This window comes from Alternaria incomplexa, assembly GCF_024043165.1.
Source record: "Alternaria incomplexa strain BMP 0042 chromosome Unknown scaffold_6, whole genome shotgun sequence".
NCBI classification, from domain to species: Eukaryota; Fungi; Ascomycota; class Dothideomycetes; order Pleosporales; family Pleosporaceae; genus Alternaria; species Alternaria incomplexa.
Window position 1 is genome coordinate 633,483 of NW_026249855.1, and position 22,381 is coordinate 655,863.

At 55.1% G+C, this 22,381-nt stretch overlaps 1 protein-coding gene across 1 annotated transcript in view; it reads right to left on the reverse strand.

The window, feature by feature from the left end:
- Positions 1 to 525: 525 nt before the first annotated feature.
- Positions 526 to 22,381, reverse strand: part of J4E90_004772 (uncharacterized protein) — a gene marked incomplete at both ends in the record, with an annotated part of 29,666 nt that continues 7,810 nt past the window's right edge. The window contains one exon of the mRNA XM_051434335.1: positions 526 to 22,305. Within this exon, the coding sequence (XP_051291591.1) occupies positions 526 to 22,305 (21,780 nt within the window). The remainder of the gene's footprint in view (positions 22,306 to 22,381) is intronic.

Below are 22,381 nucleotides of genomic sequence, written 5' to 3' on the forward strand. Positions count from 1 at the left end.
TGGTTGGAGGTCGGAAAGAGTGGTCGGGATAGCGCGTGTGAAGCCGCAACTAGCACAAACGGATAGCGTTTACATTTCGCGCGTCGCGACTCTTTAAACGGACCGGCTGTGGTACTCCTTCGTCGTGCAGCTGTGCCACGCCCACCAGGGAGAGAGCGGGGTCGCCCCAAAACAAGGCTGGCGCAATCCTGATGGAGCCCACAACCGAGGATCTGGCGCTGTCTATCGCGATTTCCCTGTCGCCATGTGCAAATGAGATTTGCCAAGAGATCCGAAGGGATTCAGGGATTGAAAGGGATTATTGTCAGATTCGTAAAATGATTATTATTTACAGCTGTCGTGCTGTCGTGACTAATATACAATCGTGCTAAACGCGCTCCAAGTGATGCTATGTAACTACTGCTAATACTAAAACAAAGGAAATCTCGTAAAGTTGTAAAATGATATCCCAAACGCCAAACACAAAATCCGCCCACGCTATCAAGGTAAGATGAGAAGAAATTCGTAATTCAAACGGCCGTCGATTTAGATCATGTTGCTACCGGGTTGCTCGTAGTCCATGATCGTGCTCTCAGGGGGCGCGACGCTCGTTACCCGACTGATACGGCTTGCTCGTGAGTCGGGACGATTGATCGACATCGCTCCACTCATGACCCTCACTACCTTCCTGCTCTTGGTTCCGGCGACCAGGACCTGGGCTGGGCAGACGACAATCTCGTCCTCGCCTTCGCCGAAGTCATCGCCCTTCTTGACGACTAGGGGGAACAGTACAATCTTGACCACCGACCCACGGGCTTGGAGTTCGTCGTTCGACGTCGTCTCGCCTGACCGTTCGTTCATTAGAGAGGCGTTGAAAGTGACCTTGGCGACGAGATCGCCCTTGGTATCGTACTCCGGTTGTAGCGGCGGCAGCATGATGTATTCTGCGCGTTGTGTGCGCATCTCAATTGATAGCTCCACTGCCAAGCGCATGACGTTGCGCAACGACTCCTGAATCTGGCGCTGCAGATGCGATGGTGGTGGAAGAAGTGTCGAGAGTGTGCTGTAGATCTCGTGCACCACAGCTTCAGTGTCCTGAGCGCGCTGCTGCATGAAAGGCTCTCTTCTCGCAAGAAGGGTAAGTGTGATAGCTCGCCATTGTGCCACAGCGCGTGGTGGGCCGACTTCTGAAAGTGTCTTCTCCAGCGCCTTCAGTTTCTGGCGCTGTTCTCGGTCCATACCGAATAGGTATCTGGTGAAAACGTACTCCCAGATCATAGTCATGACCACTGACATGAAGACATCTCGGCGCTTGACACGGTCCGCTAGGAGTGAATCGACATCTGAGCCATCGAGAATGGCATTGTCAAGGCGAGTGTCGATTTTCTGACGCGTTGATGCATCCAGTCGTGTATCAGCTGCGACCTCTGATGAAAGGCGGCATGCGCGAGTGTCAGAGAACTTGGAGAAGCGCAGCACCCACTGCTGGACATGTTGACAGAGTTGTTGACAAGCGCTGTCAAAGTAGTCTTCATCGCGAACAGTGAGGAAGCTCTCACTAGGCTTCTTCGAAGCCAAGATCTGCTTTTGAAGGTTCTTGATCTGTTCGCGTGCAGTCGCCAGCTCTGCGGTTAGACGGTCGATTTCGGCATTGCGCTCATCGAGTGCTTCGCCAACTTCATCGCGGACGGCATCTGCGAGACCTCGCTGCATCTGGGTATGCTGACGGCGAAGTTCCTCCAAGTCTCGTTGTGATGTTTGCCATTGCTGTTGCATGCCCTGGCCTTCAGCCTGAAGCTGAGCGTATTGACTGCGAAGGCTCTCTAGCTCTCGTTGCGATGCCTGCCATTGCTCGTGCACCATTTGTCCCTCGGACTGGAGTTGACCATATCGTTCATTGGCATCGTTGGTCAGGTTGCGATTGGCGTCTGTTAGTGCGTTGTTGAGTTGATTCAGGCGCGCAATCTCTTCTTGCAGTCGCTGAAGCGTATCCTTGAGTTGCGCAATGTCGATATCCCTTTGGTGAATCTGACGGTCACGTGCTTCTACTTCTTCAAGTACCAGTTGCTCGTCAACTTGACGCTGGTGTTGTGCAGCCTGCAAAGCCTCCTCAGCCTTAGCCTTGGCGGTCTCGACAGCTGAATTTTGCGCAGCTAGCTGGTCAAGTTGCGTCTGGAGGTCCATGATTTGCATGCTTTGACGTTTGCGCACGCTTGGTGGACGTGAGGGCGAGCTAGGCGACCTTTGGGCTTCACCCCATGCTTCCTGCAAAACACAGTCAGTAATCAGAAGCGACGTGCGCAACAACTGCGAACTACTTACAAAGGTTTCGGCCATACTGGTACGGCGACCTCTACCTGTACCCCGGACTGGGTCGTAAACCGGTGGGGCGGCGATACCTGCGATGGCTGCTGCTCCAGCCGCGAGCGCCGTGCTGGAGAGATTGGGTTGCGCGCTCTTAGCGTCTTGCGCACTGGCCTCGCCAAGCCTCGAGGCTGATCTGAGGTCACCTGACGTTTGCCGGTCCACCCTTCTCAACGACCGATCCGAACGCGTGCTGATGTTGCTCATAGAGCTCATAGGACGTTCCTGATCCGGAGACCTGAGTCTCGCGATGTTGCTCAGAGAACGCTGACTTTGGACACTGGGCGACCGCTGCTCAGCAATGTACTGCTTCAACGGGTCTGCGCTCGGAGAGGAGCGAGGCATGCGGCGTGCGGGGCTGAGAGTCATGGTTCGGTCAACGCTGTCGTTGACCTGTGACCATGGTGAGTCTCTTCCACCTGAGTTGTCTGCCATTGATGCCACACTTCGACGACCCGTGGGTGTTGGCGTGCTGGGCGGAGGTGATCTCAGGCGATCAGAAAGTTGCCTAAGACTCTCGGTGCGACGAGCTGACTTGAGTCCTCGTTCTGGCGCGCCGACATCAGCTATGGATCGTGATTTCTTGTGCTTTGTGTCATCCGGGCTGACTTCTTCGATGGACTCGAGTTGCTTGGTGCCTGGCGTGCGTTCGGACTTTGCGACAGGCGTGGAAAGGGTCTCACCCTTCTTCTCATTTGGATCTCCAAACAAGGATTGGTATGGTTCCTTCTGTGCGATCTGCTTCGTAGGCGATGTCCGACCGTGCTGCGACTCTGTGTGTGGTTTCTTGCCTTTGTCTTTTGACGGAGTCTCATCAACCCTCTGAGTATCATGAGCGGGCGTTTGCGGCCCAACTGCTGGTGAGGTGCCATAGGCGCGTGTTGATGGCGAGGAATCGAAAAGATACGAGGTTCGCTCCTTCGTCGCAAAGTCGGTGCCTGGCGTTGTCGCGCCAGAAATCACTGGGTGTGTTGGTAAGGCAGGGCTGTCTTCAGCATCTTGATCAGTTGCAATCGAGCGTTTTGATGCACTTAGAGGAGTCTTCGGTTCCTTGGACCGCCTCAGCGTACGTGCTGCCTTCTCAACTGGCTGTGCTGACTGTGCAGTGGCGGAGTTCTGACTGCTGTTGTCCCGAACTTCGGCGAATGACCATGAGGGCTCGTTGGCGGGTGCTGCACCATGCGTTGATGCTTTGGCTTCTTTGGAGCGCTTGTCGGAGTGTGAGCGTTCTGATGCGACAACATGCGCCGGTGATGCTGTTCTCTCAGTGGTGAATTGAGGCTCTTGAGTGGACTCCAATGTATGTAGGCGCTTCTCGTCCGGCTGCTCGTCGTCGAAGGATACAGGATGGGTCCTGCGCTTGTGAACTTCAGGAACGGCAGCCGGTGCCTCAGCTAGTGATGCGTCCCTCGGCGCATTGCTCGACTCTCCTTCAACCTTCTCTTCAACCTTCCTACTCTTTTTGCTCTTCTTTTTTGGCGATGGAGCCCATGCATCCATATCCCTCTCTTTCTTCAACTCTCGCCTGCGCGTCTCCTCCGTCTCCCTCTCGATCTCCTTCTCTTGCGTCACCTGTGGAAATGGATACTCCTTCGGCTCTCCAGCAGTCAGTGAACGGGCCTCCTGATCGAATGTAACGGGTAATATAGGTACATCCTCAGTGACTGCAGGTTTGCCGTCCTTCACTGGCTTCTTGGGTCTCTCCTTCCTCGTGATCGTGTCTTGTCTGTTTGACTCTTCCTCCTTGACGTCGATAGACTTGGCTTCCAAACCTGTCATTTGCGTTTTCACCTTCGGAAGGACATCGGTGGAGGTTGGCGCGCGAGGTACGGACTGAGCAGGCTCAATTCCGTGGACTGTGGAGTCAGCTGGAGTCTCAACAGCGAGAGGCACATCTCGACGAGCCTCGATCGCCGGAGTCTCTGCAGCTGCATACTCAACACGGTCTTGCAGACGTGGAGCTCCTTCTTCGTCCTTCTTTGACTTCTTGCCTCGAACAATCGGCGCAACTGAAGCGTCTGCTTCTTCGCGAATGTGTTCAGATTCCACTGGAGTTTCTGGTATCGGATGACGCTTCTTCTTGCTCTTTTTCCTTCTCAGACTTGACGACCCGGCCAGCTCATCAGGGTCAGCTTCTTCAAGAACACCAGGAGGCGACTTTCGCGTTGCAAAAGCGGGGTCGTTGAGCACATCCAGTGGGTCGAACGATGCAGTGTCAGTCGTTGCCATTGCTACTTCGATGGGTGGCAGAACATCGGGTCCGCTGGGCTGGGCTGGTCGTAGTTTTGGCGAACCGGAGACCGACGAAGAGCGGCTTAAGCTACCCAGTCGAGATCTACCGGCCCTTTCCTTTGCAGCGGCAACATCATCATCGGGCGTGATATCGCGAGCTCCTGAGATGGAGTTCGAGCGATGGAAAGACTTGTCGTTGATGACGTATCCTGGATCAAAACCAGACTCCTGCAAACTGGCGGCGACAGTGGCCGCAAAGTCTATGTCTCTCGCGGGAGACTTCGAATCTGATCGCACTGGCGACACTAAGCCAAGTTGATTACGAGATGCAACTCGAGAATGGAGTTGACGCTTCTCAGGCGATGGAGATCGAGACAGGTAACGCTTCTCGGGAGACGGAGGTAGAATGGGCGTGACAGACCGTGATTGACTCTCGTATTGCTCGGCGAGGTTTCTGACACTGCCAGATCCTTCTTTTCGCAGACCTCGTTCCGCAGGAGGACCATCAGGCGATTTGCCGCGCTCAAACAAAGCTGCCAATTTGTGTTTCTTGGATGACTTCTTGTGCAACAAAGGGTGCTGAGTAGTGCTTTCGGATTCACTGGCTCTGACGTGGAGATCAGGGATAGAGACGTTGGACATGGACCTGACGTGTTCCCTCTTTGGCTGGCTGAGAATTGCTCCAATTACTGGCGACCCGGGCGTTGACGGTGTTGTAGGCCTTTTCCTGGGAGAAAGGCTGCGTTCTCGGATCGTATCCTGGCGGTTGTCGTACACAATCTGACGCGCAACAGTCGGTTCAGGGGCAGTCTCCTCGACCGGGACGATGGGCGCAACGCTAGCGGGCTCTCTTGAAGTCGTCGGAGACTTCGACTTGCGCTTTTGCTTCTTACTCTTCGTGGGAGTCGTCTCGGCCTCGGGGATGGCTTCGGTCGCTGGAGCGTCAACGGTCACACGCTCTTCTGAAAAAGTCCTTGGCGGGATGATCTCTTGGGGCTGCTTCTCCAGGACTGGCGCGATTGTCGTGTCTTGTGTGGGCTTATTTGGGATGTCCATAGGAGCTGTGACTTGCTGGTCCATAGGCTTTGACGAGTCAAGAGAACGCTCTTCGGTTCGGACGTCTTCAGAGACCACTACATCGTCGATTCTCGATGTGAGAGGCTGTTCAGCAAGCACGTCTTGCTTCTTGCCCTTCTTGTCTTTCTTACTCTCTTTGCGTGCGAGAGTCGGAGCAATCGCAGATTCTGGTTCTGGCTCACGCACAGCAGGGAATTCGCGAGGTTGCTCGGTGCTTTCCGTAATCGAAGTCTTGACGGGAAGGTCGATGGGACTTGGTTCGGGCTGGACTTCGGTGACTTTAACCTCTGGCTCTGCGTCAAATCGTGGCAAAGTAGATGGCTCTGACCAAGATGACTCTTCCATGACGTTCGTCGCGATTGGAAGTTCGACGGTCGCTGGTCCATGGGAGAAAGTGTCCCTAGATACCTCTTGGGTTGTGTGCGGTATCTCCGTAACGATGGGCTCACTGGTCTCGGGCAACGGTGCATCAACCGTAACAGGCGCCTCGGGTTCCTGCGCGGGGAATGCATCCTGCTTGGCTCTCTTTTTGCCCTTCTTGCTGAGCTTACGAGACGGAATAGATGGCTCCTCGAGAATTGGCTCTTGTTGCTCGACGACTGGTGGTGGCAGACTGTCCGTGGTTGCCTCTGCTGGTGTAACGATTGAGGTATCGACATGAGTCTCCACCTCACGTTGTTTCGGCGTCATAGCCGGGACTTCCTCAATAGCTGCCTCCTTGGAAGCCTCGACACTCGTCGCAGGGAAACCCTCACTGGAAGGTGCTGGCACTGACGTAGCTACCTCATAGTCAGGCAAAGCTACTTCCCGAGACTCAGTCGAAGTAGACAACGGAACATCCTTAGATAGAGAAAATGTTGCATCCTCTAGCGCGGCAGCTTGCTTAGCCCTTTTCTTGTCTTTCTTGCTAAGCTTCCTTGACGACACTAGTTCCTTTTCCACAAGTGATTGTTGAAGATCTTGGGTGACGGTAGATGAGGCCGGGATGTCGGCTGCAGCTGGCTCATCAAGTACTACTCGCTCAGTATCGATGGAACGGGAAGCCTGGTGAGTTTGCTCTGGCGCGACAGTGTCTACTGAAGGCTCAGTGACGACTGACGGTGACTCTGTTGGCTGCTCGGCGATTGGCTCTGGGTACTCAACGATCGGCGCGCTCGACTGCGTTGCTGTCTCGGAAGATTCGACTGGATCGTCTGCAGGCTGCTTGCCCTTTCTTTTCTTCTCCTTCTTGCTCAGTTTGCGAGAAGGCCCATCGGTCGCAATGGTCTCCTCTGCCAGCGCGGGTGTGTCGACCACTTTTCTCTTATCGACAGCTTGCTCTTCTGTCAAGGTCGGCGCAGATACGAATGCGGGCGTCTCGACAACTTCCTTCGTCTCAACCGCAGCCTCAGGTTCGGCCGCAGGAGTCGTCGGCATAGCGTCAGTGTTGCCCTTGCTCTTTCTCGCCTTCTTCTTGTCCTTCTTCGTGAGCTTGTTGACGATATCGAACATGGAAGCGGGTTCGATGGTGAAGGGCTCATCAGCGACGTTTCGTGTGGCGAGCTCAGCATCGAGTGTTTCTGCACGGAGTCGCAGATCGGCAGCTTCATCTTGGATTGCCCTGAGAGAGGGGGAGAGCTCGCTTGCTGGAACAGAGCGGTCATGAGTGCCTTGACTAGCTTCTTCGTGTGTCTTGGTGGACTCAATAGGCTCAATTGGCTGCTGCTCCTTAAGGCTCCGGTAGTTGTGTTCTGGAGTAGCTTCGGCGACGGCAGGTACTGGGGTCTCCTCGACTACTGGCATGACCGGTGCACTCTCTTCTGCTGGCGTAGGAGACTGTACCAACTCTTTCATGGTCTCGGTGAGAGTTGGCTGAGGGACGGCTTGCTCAATGGGTGTCTCGGTGGCGATTTCTGAAGGGGCTTCACTGGCAGTCGTAGCGGGTCCAGAAGGCTCGTTGGCAGCAAAAGACTTCCGGTCGTTTTTGGCCTTCTTCGATGTTGAGCGCGAAAGAGAACTTTCCTCCACTAGCTCAGCTAGTGTCTGCTCGTTGCTCAAGTCGGTTGTTTCTGTTGCAGGCTCGGATAGCATCTCCGATGGCAGCTCTCTAGCGATTGAAGATGATGCAAGAGGTACCTCCGGAATGGACGGTTCAAGAATGGCTGACTGGGCTTCTATGCTCTCAGATTGTGCTTCTAGGAGGCTCCTGGCCTCCTCCACTACGGTAGTTGGCTCCGCTGACGCTTCGACTGAGGCATCTGGCATCAGCTCCCGAGTGGGCCGTTGCTCGGAGTCTTCAGAGATCGGTGGTGCGACAGTGGGATCGGCCACATCAACTTCGGGGACAGAACGGTTCTGGACATCAGTAGTTACTGCTGAGACATCTTCCGGTAGCTTGTCAACATCCATCTCTTGTGAGAAAGCCAGCTCTTGAGGCTGTTCGATTACTTCGGGAGTAATGTTGGCATGAACAGCAGGCTCTTCCGTCTTCACAGACTCCGTTGTTGTCTCCTCGATCTGAGCGGTCGTCGAAGTCATTGGCTCAGTCTCCAGAATCTTTGTGTCCTGATCCCGTAGGCTGATAGGCTGCAGTCGCTCGGTGGCGGCGGGCTCAGTCTCGAACGTTTCCGTTGCTTGTACTTGCTCCTGAAGATTCGATGTTTCTTTGACAGGCTCCTCGGGGAGATCAGAAACAGCAGAGTGCGTCTTGCTCTTCTTGTCCTTCTTTGCCTTCTTGCTCTTCTTTGGAGTGGAAACAACCGTGTCCTCCACTGTTGCTTCTTGAGGCAATGGCTCGATCGTCGGTGTAAAGGCAACCTCTGTCGTTGATTCTGGTACCTTGCGCGAAGATGAAGACTCAACAACAGGCTCGTGCACTACTGAGTCAGTCTCTTGAACACGCTCAACCGTAGTGGTATCGAGTGCAGGCGCTGGTTCTATTGTGTCTGGCTTGACGGTGAGCTCGACGGTAGACTCGACAACAGGCTCAATAGTGGATTCCGTGGCTGGCTCCACGACGGGCTCCTTCTCAACAATGGGTTCCTCGACTAGAGCGGCGGCCTGCTTCTGGGCCTTCTTCCTCTCCTTCTTGCTCAGCTTACGCTCAAGAACGGGCTCCTGCGTAACGGTCTCATTCTTGACTTCCTCGACGACAGTCGTCTCTGGTACCGAAACTGGTTCGTTGACTGTAGGTGCAGTCTCGGTGGCAGGTGCTTCACTGACGGTTTCTGGCAGTACGGTAGTCTCTGGTTGCATCGGAGCCTCGACCTTCGGCTGCTCATCTGGAACTGATGTGATGGGGCCTTGGACTTCGGCTGTAGGCAACGCGATGTCCTCGATCGTAGAAGTAACGTTGTCGGAGTCTGCTGTAGGCAAGGCTTCGGGAGCTGGCGTTACGACATCTGACTTCTTGCCCTTCTTCTTGCTCTTCTTCTTGGAGACCGATGGGGATGCCGGCTCCTCGACTTGAGGCTCAACGTCCGTAGTTGGTACATAGGAAGGTCGCTCATCAACGATTGCTGGAGTGACAGTGGTGTCTGGCACTTGTTGGCTGACTGGCACCTCTTCGATCGATCGCTGAATGATAGGCTCTTGAAGAGTATGAGACAAGGGCGTTGGAATAGCGTCCACGAGAAACGGCGTAAGATCGGACTTCTCGGTTTGTTCCTTGGTCTCCTCCGTTAGGGGCATGGAAAGTGCGCGGTCGTCCAGCAAAGGTTCTCGGTCAGTCGTAGGGACGATTGTCTCAACCACAGCATCTTCCTGAGGCAAAGAAATTGGCACATCTCGAGGTGTTGGCTCATTGCTGCTGGCGCCAACATCTTGGACAGTTTCGACCTCGGGCTGTACTGCGACTTCATTGGCAGGCGTGACAGCGTCGGAAGCCTTCGATTTCGCCTTCTTGGCCTTCTTCTTGTCCTTCTTAGACAACGGTGCGGCATCAGCGATCTCGAGTGGAGCCTCTGGCTCTACGATTGGAGTTGAAAGTTGCCCGTCTTGGGCACCTGATGTGGTCTCCGGCTGGATTGAGCCAACAAAGTCCTCCCCGACTGTCTCGGCTGGTGGGCTGATGATGCGATCTTCAGGCAGCGGTACCTGGGCGGCGTCTTCTACAGGCTTGGAGATCATTTCTTGTTCAAGCTTTGATTCTGCGAGCTCTGGGGATTTGCGGGTGTCTTCGGTGACAGGCACTGGTGCATCGTCAGATGTTGTCACCTCGTTGACGGTAGTCTTTGGAACGAATGGCATGTCCTCAGGCTTTGGTGCGGATACATCTTCAACTGGTGTGGACTCAATGACCGGCGTTGTCTCGGTGGCTGGTTCAATGGCTCGCTCGGCCACCGACTCTACGACCGGCTCAGCAATTGGCTCGACGACCGTCTCGGCAACTTCTTCAATGACCGGAGTAGGCGCGGCCTCCGTAGTAGCATCTCGACGTACATCAGGAGTGGTCTCCTCCACTACTTCTTCCGTTTGAGACTGCTTCCTAGCCTTCTTGCTCTTCTTCTTGTCTTTCTTCGAGAGCGAAGGTACGGGAAGCTCCTCCGTGGGCGGTTCAAGGGCATCAGAAGTTGTTGGCTCAAGCTGTGTTGTCGTTGGAGGCTCGGATACGAATTCTGGTACCTCAGCGGGCGCGTCACGATCGATGCTTGGTAGCGAAGGTTGCTGCGTCTCTTCGACAGGCTTCGAAATCGGCTCTTCTGGGCCGGTAGTCTTGTCATCTGTTGTCGGAAGTGCTGGTTGAACATCCTCGACCTGTTCAGGAACCGTGACCTCGCGTGACACTTCTGATTCGTTGACTGGTTCAGATGCCAGGGGGGTTGGCTCAACATGAACGGATGGCAACTCCTCTGGCTGAGAAGAGTGGACTTCAGGAATAGTCTCGATAGACGACGCCTGCTTGGCCTTCTTGCTCTTCTTCTTGCTTTTCTTTGAAGAGGTCGGCTCCTCGATTGTCGGCGTTGGAACCTGCTCCACTTCCGGAACGACATTGGCGGGCTCTTCAATGTTATCAACGGTACGTTCAACATCTTGGGGCACAGGCTCCGCAATGGTCGTTTCTTCGGTAACCTCAGGCAAAGAAGCGGGAGTCTCAGGCTGTGTGGTTGAATCCTGGCGCTCGTCTGTCGTGACCGGCACAGACACATGCTCTTGGACATCAGGCGTTACATGTTGGTCCTTGCGAAGGGCGGCTTGTTCGACAGTAGGCTTGGCATCTGCTTGAGGCTCGGAAGGATGCGCAACCTCGATGTCTCGAATAATTGCGACATCCTCTAAAGGCTTGACATCCTCGAATGCAGACGTAATTGGTACTTCGGGTTCCACAGCCGTGACATCCTCGCTTGGTGGGTAGGCGTTGTCACGCTCAGGTTCAGGAACACTGGTGGCTTGCTCTTGTTCCTCTAGGATAGACGCGCGCTTGCCCTTCTTGTTCTTTTTCTTTTTCTTAGAAGGGGCGGCCAAGTCGTCATCAGCTTCGCCGAGTGAACGGGTCGGTTGTGTCACTGGTGTCTGAGAAGCTTCCTCCAGAACTTCCTTGAGCTCGTCTTGTTGCGGCAGAGCAGTCGGTTGTTCCTCTTCAACGACCATCGGAGTAGGTGTGGGTTCTTGGGGCGTCTCTACCGGAATCGGGTCTTCCAGTGTGGGCGCTGAGTCGGCTTCCAGAGCCAGGGATGGCTCAGTGACGCTGATATCGACTGGAATGATTGTTTCAGACGCAAGGTCTTCCACAAGAGGTGCTTGCTCCTCGATATCCCTCTCGGCAACGTCTGCAACGGCAATTGTGGGCTCTTGCGCCGCGGTCGACTCGACAGACTGTTCCACTTCCGTTGGTTTCTCTTCAGCAGCGATGACCTGATTGGCAGCCTGCTCTGGCAACCCTTCAATTACGATCGAAGGCTCTCCACGGTGTTCAGCCTCGGCGACCACCTCCTCCACCTTCTTCTCTTGCTCTTCCTCAACTCCTCTCTCCACTATCTCCTTCTGAACATCCCTCTTTTCCTCGTCTTTTTTCTCCTCCTCATCTCCCCCCTCCTCCGCCGCATCATCAATCTCTATCTCCTTCTTATCATCAAAATCATCAACAAGCTCGTTATTCGTAAAAGATTGGGGATATTGTGTCGGTATCCCCGAGAAAGGTAGTTGGGTCTCCGAAAGTGTAGGAATCGACAGAGACGGCTGAGTATCAGAGTTGGCTGCCTCAGGCGTCTCATCTGCTAAAAAAGGCTCCGCAGGTGTTGCCTTCTTAGCTTGCTTCTTGGCCTTCTTCTTGTCCTTCTTGGAGGAGGAAGGGGACGAAGGCGCTTCGAGCTCTCTATCTGGCGGCTTGGGATCGCCTGGTGACGGGTTTGGTGTAGCAGTGGTTGGTGCAGGGTCTTCAGCTGGGGTCAAGGTTGTTGGCTCCGAAGTTGCGGTGAGCTGCTCCAGGTATGCCTCAGCCTGCTTTGCATCGCTGACAGATTCTACAGCTGGAGGAGCAGATGGCTGGATTGCATCAAGTTTCTGTTCGGTAGTGGTCTCTTCAACCGCTTCGGGAACAGATGACTGAGGCTCGACAGAAAGGTCCTTTGACAAATCCTCTGCAGGTGTCGCTGGCCGGGAAACCTCGCCTTCGGCGACGGATGCGCGTTTGGCTTTCTTCAGCTTCTTCTTTTGCGACTTCGATAGCCCAGCCCATTCCTCTGGTTCTTGCTCGTCGTCCGGCTGGACATCTGTAGAGGTGGCAGTGGTGCTAGGAATAGTCTGTGCGTCTGATGTGGTGGTCTCGACCGCGTTGTCAGCTGTAGGCGCAATGCTGAGCTGTTCGTTCTTGGTAGATTCGTTCACATCGAGGCTGGTAGCTGGCTCCTTGCCTTTGTTGTCCTCAGTGGCGACTGTAGCAGGGGCTATCGAATCGTCAACATCCGTGCGCGCAGCCTCGTCGATAGTCGTAGTTGTCGTGTCAGGCACAACCGAGGAAGGCTGCTCGGTCAAAGGCTCGGCGGAGAGAATAGGTTCAGAAATCTCAGCCTCAGCGTTCTTGGCGGCTTTCTTGGCCTTCTTCTTGTCTTTCTTCGATTTCGATGACGCCTCCTCTTCTTCCGTAGGTTCCGTGACAGTCTGATCGACAACAGGAGTGGGGGCTGTTGCATCCTCGGAAACGTTAGGAGCAACGTCCGACTGCTCTTTCTGCTCAACTACTGGTACGGCAGGCTCTTGTTCAGCTGTAGGAACGTCTTTGACAGCTTCCGTAAGCTCTCTAGCAGATTCATCAACCGGAGTGGAAGGTAGAGATGGCTCGACCTCTGCGACTGATCCGCGCTTGCTCTTCTTCGCCTTCTTGTCTTTCTTGGAAGGTGTGGTTGGCTCATCGATGGCCGAAGATGTCGCTACGGGCTCTTCTGCCGAAGTCTCGGTCGGAACGGTGGCAGAGACTGGCTCGGAAGCCACTGCCTCAGATGGCTGCTCTTCTACAACTGTGGTCGCTGGAAGTTGCTCTTCTTCAACTGGAACGGCAGAAGACACCTCGCTCTTGCTTGGCTCCTCAACAATCACGGGAGTTGCAGTAGGCTCCGTTGATGTGGCTTCGGCGGGCTGCTGCTCAGGAACCGGAGCAGCAGTATCAGCAGTGTCAAGAGCGCGCTCTAGTGACTTCTCTGCTGATGTCTCTACTTGAGTCTCCGTCTCCGTCTCAGCAATCGATTCGCGCCTCGACTTCTTCGACTTCTTCTTGTCCTTCTTTGAGACCGGGCTGGTAATCTCTGGCACAGCCTCAACTTGACTGAGTTCTTCGGAAGCAGGTTCGGGTGTAGCAATGAGCTGTTCGGCAGGCGTAAGGTGAGATGAAGTGTCTTCGGTAACGTCGGTCAAAGTGCTTGGCACCTCTTCCACAACGGGAACTTCCGAGACGGGTACCTCTGTAGCTGAAGATGTAGGCTCTTCCAAGGCTGGCTCAGTCTTCTCTTCGATGGGAGTTGACGGGATTGATGTGGGCTCCTCGGCGATCGAAACGCGCTTCGCCTTCTTTGCCTTCTTCTTGTCCTTCTTCGAGAGTGGAGCCGCGACTTCCTCAGTGACCTCGGGCACGGGTGCATCGGCAGCCAGCGTCTTCTCAGTCGGCTTGGACTCAACTATTGGCTCCTTGGACACTGATGCTTGCTCTTTCTCTTGAACCGACGCCTCGGCAACGGATGGGGCTGTGGTATCGACAGTTGCTTCGCGCTCAACAGACACTTCTAGCGCGGGCTTGGTGTCAGAAGTAAGTTCCTCGGCGGTGGCGGTCTCAGGGAGGGTGTCAGAAACGATGGTAGGCACAAACGTCGGGTCCGCAGCAGGTTCGGGTACAGTCGCTGCTTGCTCAGGTTGGATAGTGTCCTTCTCCTCGGTTGCGGCTTCAGGAACAGAAAGAACAGTAGGCTCTTCGGCGATGGAAGCCCGCTTAGCCTTCTTGGCCTTCTTCTTGCTCTTCTTGGAAGTAGACTCCTCTTCGTGCTGTTCAGTCGCAGGCGCAACGTCCTCGTTCTCGACTACTGTGACTTCATCTTGCGCTCCAGTTGCAGGCGCGGTATCGGTCGAAGTGGTGACAGCGGCATCTTCAGCTAGGGGAATGCTTGGAAGTATATCGTCTTCACCTGCGGTGACCACTGGCATCGACTTGGGAGATGTAGCCTCGGGGATGCTCTGTGTCTCAGCGACGGGCTCTTCGATGGGTGTCTCCTGGACAGTCGGCACGACATATTCCTCGCGAGCTGGCTCATCAACTGTCTTCGAGACGGTCTCGACCGGCGCAGAAGAGACCTCAGGCATCTCACTCTCAGATTCAGCCTTCTTAGATTTCTTGGCCTTCTTCTTGTCTTTCTTTGAGAGTGGTGTCGCTTCCTCGGGGGCTTGCTCTGGGACGGGTTCATCACGCGCTGGCTCAAGATCGATCGCCTGAACCATTTCCTCAACCAGCGCTGGCTCTGTAGGAGCGGGGACATCTTGCTCAGTAGTGGATGTCTCGACAGGCGTAGGCAAAACATCGGCAGTAGGCTCGGATGCAACATCCCGACTAACAGACTCTTCGGTAGTCGCAGTGGTAGATGGAAGCGCTTCTTGGACAATGGTTTCCGGGAAGACTGGCTCAGACTCGGTAACGGGAGTCTGAGGTTCCGAGACCAACTCTCCCTTCTTGCCCTTCTTCTTCTTCTTGCTCTTCTTGGGTGTGCTGGGAGCATCTTCGGCCTCAACCTGGTCTTGAACTTGTGAAGTCTCGGGCAGTGTCCTCTCCGCTGATGCAACATCGTCGAATGAACGCTCTGTAGTCTCAAGAGGTGCTACCGAGTCGACAACGTCGGCAGCAGGCTCGGTCTGCTTCTCAAAAGAGGCATCGGCGACCTTGGGCTCGACCTCTGAAGATTTGACAGTCTGGTGCTGCTCAGTGGTTGCGGGTGCAGCTGCCTCAAGGTTGACATCAAGCTTGGCATCGGCAGCAGTATCTTCCGCAATAGGCTTAGGCAGAGGCGTCGCTGGGAATTGCTCAACCTCGGCCTCTTGGTTGGCTTTCTCCTTCTTTGCCTTCTTCTTACTCTTCTTCGAGACAGGCTCGGCGCCCTCATTCTCGATGTCTTGGCTGGAAGGGGTAGGCGCAACCGAAGCCTCCTCGACAGGCGTGTTCTGCTGCGCGGAAGAAGTCTCCTTGACGCTCTCCTGGACGAGTGCAGACTCATCGATGTCAACAACTGTGCGAGTCGTTTCCTGCGAAGGCGGCAAAGTATCCTCAATACGGTTCTCCTCTTGAACAGTCTCAGAAGGGACGTCGAGCGGTGGTGCTAGCTCCTCAGTAACCGGTGTGCTGGGCTCAGTAGTGTCGATGGATTTGCCTTTCTTACCCTTCTTCTTCTTGCTCTTCTTGGAGATTGGCTCAGCTGGTTCGGCTTCGGCGACAGGCTCAGTGGGAGCCACAGGAACGTCGATGTCTTGGCTGCGCTCTGGCTGTGTGGTATCCACCTTATCAGAGATGTTGGCAACGACCTCAGGAACAACAAAGACGTTCTCCGCAGTCTCGACTTGGGGAATTGCGGGCTCGTCGAGATCTTTGTCGTCTGTTTCGGGAAGAGCTACGAGCTCAGCTGGTGATGCTTCTTCTTGTGACTTCGCGGCCTCAACTTGAGGTATTCTCTGCTCTTCCAAATCCTTGTCCTCGGTCTCTGGCAGAGCGACAAGCTCAGCCGATGGAGTCTCGCGCTCTGGCTTGGAAGTCTCAACTGGCATCGATGGGGTAGTCTCAGCTGTGGGCACCTCAGGTTGAGCAGATTCCGCGAACGGGTCTGGTTGGGAAGAAGTTACTTCAGTGACAGGCGTGCTTGGCTCGGTGTCAGCCGACTTGCCCTTCTTCGCCTTCTTCTTCTTGCTCTTCTTCGATGGGGTTGCCGGCAGATCATCCACGATCGGCTCGTCGATCTCTCGAGCTGGCGTCTCTGGAAGAGGTACTGCTTCTGCCTCGGTGGTTGAAGCCTCTTGCAATGGCTTTGATGGAACATCTTCGGCAGGCACCGAGGACTGAGAAACCTCCGCGATGGGCTCATCGATCTCGCGGGCCGGCGTCTCGGGAAGAGGCACCGCCTCTGCTCCGGCGACTGACTCTACAGGAACCTCAGGCGCGACTTCGATCGCTCGGTCTGCTGCGATTGCTTCAGTCTCGACCTGGGCCTCCTGGATTGGTTTGGAAGATCCGGCGAGTGCGGCGTCCACGATTGACTGAGATTCAGGTCCAGCGGCTTCCATAGAAGGTTGGGTCTCCGTCTGCACATCGGCTGGATCTGCAGAAGTGGGTTCAATCTCGACGGATTTACCCTTCTTGGCCTTCTTCTTCTTAGACTTCTTTGATGGCGTCGAAGGCTCTTCCTCCAATGGCGTGGCAGGTCGTGTGGGCTCTTCGACTGGGGCTTCTCGTGCAGGAGTCAAAACGTCCATGGAAGTCTGCCTTGCGGCGGTTTCGGCAGTGTCTTCAACAACCGCGCCGGATTCCGGAATAATATCGACCGATACTTCTTGAACAGGTTCAGGATGTTGCTGTTCAGGCAGAGCTTCGGTAACGGGTTGTGCTTCAGGAGCCTGTAGAGTAGGCTCCATCTCGCGCTGGACATCGGTGGTCGGGGTGGTCGGTGCCTCGTCATCGGCCTTCTCCTTCTTGCTCTTCTTCTTTTTCTTGTCTTTCTTGGAAGAAGATGGGGCCTCGGCGACATCATCGACGACTAGATCCACAGGCTGGCTTGGCTCGGCGATTGGTGCATCTTCTGTTGGGACGATAGAAGCCTCAGACAGGGGCTCAAGTCGAGTTGGCTCAGCTGACGCAAAGTCCTCGTTCGCACGCTCCGCAACGTCTGACTGCAGTTGCTCTCTGGGAAGGGCCGATCCAGTCTCCTCGGTAGCCGTATCCTTCGCATCAACATTCTCCTTGACTGATGTCTCCGCACCAAAGAGTCCCTCCCCTTGACCAATCTCTCTACTCTTGCTCTCCTCCTCTTGACCCACAGCCTCCTCCACAGGCGTCGAGATACCCTTGCTCTTCTTCCCCTTCTTCTTCTTGTCTTTCTTCGAAGTGGGTGTTGACGGAGCCTGCTCGACCGCCGGCTCAGCAGAACGAGTAATCTCGTCCACAGATTTTGGCTGCTCTAATGGAGTGGAGAGATCTTCATCGAAGCTCTCTGTTGGGAGAGGGACAGTCGCGGCATCAGCTCCATCGTCACGCTTCTGCTCGGGTAGAGAGGTCTCTACAGTGGCAGCTTGCTTGGCCGATGAAGGTAGCTCAATATCGCGGGATCGATCGACCACTTCGCTTGGAGTTGCTATTGGTCCGCTGATCGGGGCAAAAGTCTCAATGGGTGCCTCGGTCTGCTCAGGTACAGCTTCGGCCTCAGGCTGGGGTGTCACAGTGCCGCTCTTCCGCTTACTCTTCTTGATCTTCTTGGTCTTGGGTGTAGCAGGGGGATCGGCTTCTACAGGTGCGGAAGAGGGCTCGGGAATTGGCTCCTGCTCGGCAGGGGCATCTCTGGGGAGTGCCTCTTCGAGAGGCTGTGTGAGGTCTTCATCGGGTTGCTCCGCAGGCAAAGGGATGTCAGCAGCCTTGACAATAGGAGGTTGGATGACGTCCGGAACGGAAGTCGGCTGGTCGGCGATAGACTCAGAAGCTGTCACAGAAGATGGCTCGGTAGCAGTCATAGGCTCCTCCTGAGGCGTGGAGATACCGCTCTTCTTCTTACTCTTCTTGCTCTTCTTTGTCTTTGGCGCATCTTCTTGAGCAGAAGGCACGGACTCAGCTGGTGCTTCACGCTCTGCGGGTGTGGCCACATCAACAGGTTGAGAGGGTTCTTCACGGGCAGGCTCTTCAACAGTCGGTGCGAGCTCGGATACAAGCTCTGCAGCCTCCGTGTTAGAGGGCGCGATCTTCTCTTGCACAACCTCTGCGGATACCGGTTCAGCAACAGTCTCGGTGACATGTGCAGATTCGCTTGCAGGAGCATCCAGCGAACGTTGAGCAGCAGGTTCGATCGGAGTTGTTGGGGCTGCGGTCTCAACCTCAGTGCTTTCGAGTTCAGCCTTCTTACTCTTCTTGCTCTTCTTAGCCTTCTTCTTGCTGACAGGTGACGTGACTTCATCTTCGTCGATGGTAAATGGCTCTGTAGTAGCTGGTTGCTCGCGCTTGACGGTACGTTCGGCAGAATCAACGATAGGCGGCTCTTCAGTCAGAGGAGTTGGCTCAGATACTAGCTGTTCGCCCCAAGCTTCGATTGCAGATTCCAAAGGAGTCTCCGCAGGTTTGTCTGCTTCAGGTTTAGGCTTGACAGCCTCGGCGGCCACCTGGTCGCCTAGATCCTTTGCCGCCGTGTCAACTGGAGCATCGACAGACTTAGCAGCATCGGCCGCAGGCTCATCGAAATCGGGAATCGGTACGCTGCTCTTCTTCGCCTTCTTCTCCTTCTTGGTCTTGATGATCTTCTTCTTTGACGAGCTGGGTTCGACCGAGATACGGTCGTAAGCAGACCCACCAGACGAAGTCGGGACGAAGTCAGAGATGGTGCTTGTAGGCTTTCCAGCATCAGTGAACAAACCACTTCGGCCAAGAGACAATTGTTCCGCAGGCTTCTCTTCAACGATGGTGTCTTTGCTGCTCGTTGTCGAGGGCGCGGTGGATGCGGGCACTGATGGGTACGAGAACGAAGGCTTGCCATTATCGGTAAAGAAACTGGTCTGAGGTGCGACGAAAGCGGCTGGTTCTTGTGTCTTCGCAGGGGCCTTTTCATCGGCAGTTGAGGCAGTTTGCTCAGTAGACTTTGGCACTGATGGGAATGCAAATGAAGGTCTTCCATCATCAGTGAAGAAGCTGCTTCGGGGCGCGACAAACGCAGGCTTCTTCTGCTCTTCCACAACCTCTGCTTCCTTCGCGACTGAAGGAGCTTGCTCGACAGTCGCAGACGGCACCGAAGGGAACGAGAACGAAGGCTTGCCGTCATCTGTGAAGAACGCATTCCGTGGCGAGACGTCAACGGGAGCCGGTGTCTCCTCCGCGAGAGGTACTTCCCTCGATGCGACGCTTGGCTCGACCGCAGGGGCGGATGGCATCGTGGGGAAGGTGAAAGATGGTTTCCCATTATCGGTAAAGAATGCGGTACGCGGGGACACGAACGCAGGGCTCTCTTCCTCTTTGGCAACAGGCGCCTCGTCGGGCTTTGTCGTTGGTTCAGCTGCAGGCGCAGAGGATACCGGTGGGAATGTGAAAGACGGTTTGTCGTCGTCGGTGAAGAAGGCAGTAGACGGCGTAGCATCTTCAGATTGCTTCGTAGCCTTCTCTTCGACGACATGAGCTTCCTTGGGAGTCTCGATAGATAGTTCCTGAGGAGCGGCTGATGGCTGGGGGAATGCAAAGGAAGGCTTCCCATCATCAGTGAAGACCGCAGTGGGAGGCGTGGTGCTCGAGCTAGCTTCTTCTTTGACAATTTCGCGGGTCGTAGCCTCAGTAGGTCGCTGTGTAGGAACAGACGATCTCCTAGACTCGATCTTCTGCAACAGCTCCGGCTTTGAAGTCTCATCCTGCGTTTTCACTCGAGAGATTGAAGGCCTCTTCTCGGACTTGGAACTCTTCCTCTCAGACACAGTTGGTGAGGATGGTTGCGACTTGCGCTTGGCCTCTTCCCTGGCAGCAGCTAGTGCGGCGAGGACGGCCGATTGTGGCTTCGGAGAAGACGGAGGCTCGGATGTTGGCGGCGGCGGGGCCTTCTTCTTGCCCCATCCAATAGCACCCCACAGGCCGGAACCCCAGCCTGAACCTGCCGATTGTCCTTCGATCCCAGAGGCTCGGCGGTTTTCTTCAACGGGTGTGTTCTTGGCTTGTTCGGCGCCGTCAGCTGTGCTAGGCCGAGCGGGAACTTCTGGCGTGGCAGGCCCAGCTGAAACTTCCGACTTGGGCTCTTCGGGGTTTGCTGGAGTAACGGGTGCAGGCTCTGTTTCTTTTTGGACTGCTTCGTCGGTCGAGGTAGCTGGCGGTTCTTCAGGGTTTGCTGCAGCAGTAGGTGTAGGCACCGCCTCTTGTGGAACTGCTTCATCTGTCGAAGTGGCTGGTGCCTCTTCTTGAACCAAGAAATCCATGACATCAACCTTGTCCTTGGGCTCTTCGGCCTTGTCCTTGGGCTCATCGCGTTCGAAAGATGGCTCGAGGATATCGCGTTCAATAGTGTCTTGTTGCGACTCCGACGAAGGCAAGATCTGATCATCTTGAGCAGGAACTTCCGGTAGAGCTGCGGGTTCAAGCTCGGGCTCGGGCTCAGCTTGCTTGTTGCCGCGTTTACCCTTCTTGTTCTTCTTCGCCTTCTTGGACTTGGGTGTAGTCGCAACTTCCTCCTCGACGATCGGCTCAGGAATTGCGGGTTCAACAGACTTGGAAGAGCTAGGCTCAACAGGGGCGTCTTGTGAAACTTCGACAGTTGTAGCAGCCGGTCCGGTAGTGATCCCAAGACCCTGCTTTGCCTCTTCGACAGGTTCGATTGATCTCGCAGTTTCTTGAGGGATATTATCAAAGACAGCGCGTCTGACCTCGGTGGATTCGTCCTCTTTTGGTGCAGTAGTGTCCAATACCTTCTGTTGAAAGGCCTTGGTATCCTTGGGCGTTCCGACAGGCTCACCAACAAGCGTAGCATCGTCCGTAACGACGGACTCAGTCCTGTTCTTGGCCCAATCTTCCTCGTTGTCAACGAAGGTAGTGGCGAAGCTGAAGGAGGGCGATGGCTTCATTATCTCCTCGGGTGATTGAGCTACGGGCGATGGGATAACAGGCGATGGAGCTACGGGAGACTCGGCGGCGACGGGCTCCTTACCCTTCTTACTTTTCTTGGTCTTCTTGGCCTTACCCTTGCCCTTTGGCGATGGTTCGACAACAGGTTCGATGGTTTCGGGCTCAGGTTGCTCTGGCTCAGCAGCTGACGAAGCCTTGTCTTTGGTGTCATCGCGCTGAGATCGAGTTGGTGAAGGAGAGCGTTTTCGCAAAGCAGCTGCTGTCAATCCTCCCACTACTGCGCTCAGAGCAGCGTCTTGGAGTCTTGATGAACTACTCGATGGGGCAGAAGTAGTGTCGCGGGATTTGGGAACGTCGCGCATCATCTTGTCGTCGAGCGGCGCGCTCGTCTCAAGAGGAGTCTCCGCCTGTGGGGAGGTCAAAGTCGACATGAAATCGTCGGTGGACGAATCCTGTTCCTGTGCTCTGGCATGCTCCAGTGCCGCAGTAAGCGATTCATAGTTGGGACCGCTAGACGGTGCTGACGCTTCCTGGGCACCTGTGAAGTAGTCAGAGGCCTTGGGAGTAGCTTGGCCGGATTCCTCGACTTCTTCAATCTCGCGATGGGCAAGCTCGGGATGCTGAGGCTCCGGTCCATGGCTGGGCGCAATGAGGTCGGCTACGGTACTCAAAGGATCGAAAAATGAGTCATAAGATGACTGTCCAGCGCTCTCGTAAGGCGACTCTTGAGCAGACTCAAACTCTTCTTCTGAATCCGCGCCAGAGACTACTGAAGAGGCACTACTGGGTGGAAGCGCTGGCAACACCTCATCGATCTCATTGGACTTGCGGTTGCGCTCCACCAGATACAAAGGTCGGAACTCTCGAGAGTTCCTAAACTCTGTGGAGTGCGTCTTGCCATGGCGAGAACGGGTTGGTGAAGGGCCAGGAAGAGGATCAGCTGCTAAGCTAGGGTCAACGGTAGAGGGTATGACGGGCTTGCGGAAGCGTATTGGAACTGCCGTTGATGATAGTCGACGTTGAGAAATCGCGGTCGAAGGACGTGTGACGTCTGGCGAACGTGTTGGCGAACCTGGCCTAGACAGCGGCAGCGGAGGTAGCTCATCGGGGAAAGCTTCCAGCTGCCAAGGCTGAAGGCCTGTAAGGCGAGTTAGAAGCGCGCGGCTGTCTTCGAACGATAGTTCGGGTGGTAGGTCGTTGTCTCCAGAGGCGGTGAAGCGTTGGGCATCATCCGAGGTCGAAAGAGGAAACTCGGCCCGATCCCCAAGGATCATGCCACTACCCTCGTGGGCCTGATCGACAGGCTCACTTACGGGCAGTGGACTTGGAGTGGCTGTGGTCACTGCCCGATCGCCTAAAAAAGACTGCTGTTGTGGTTGCTGTTGTTCATCGGCATGCGAGGGCGGGGTTCGAGGTTGTAAAAGATCCTATAAACACGACATCAACATTCATTCTAAATACATTGCGAACAACGGTGCTATCGCACATGAGAAGAGCGATGTA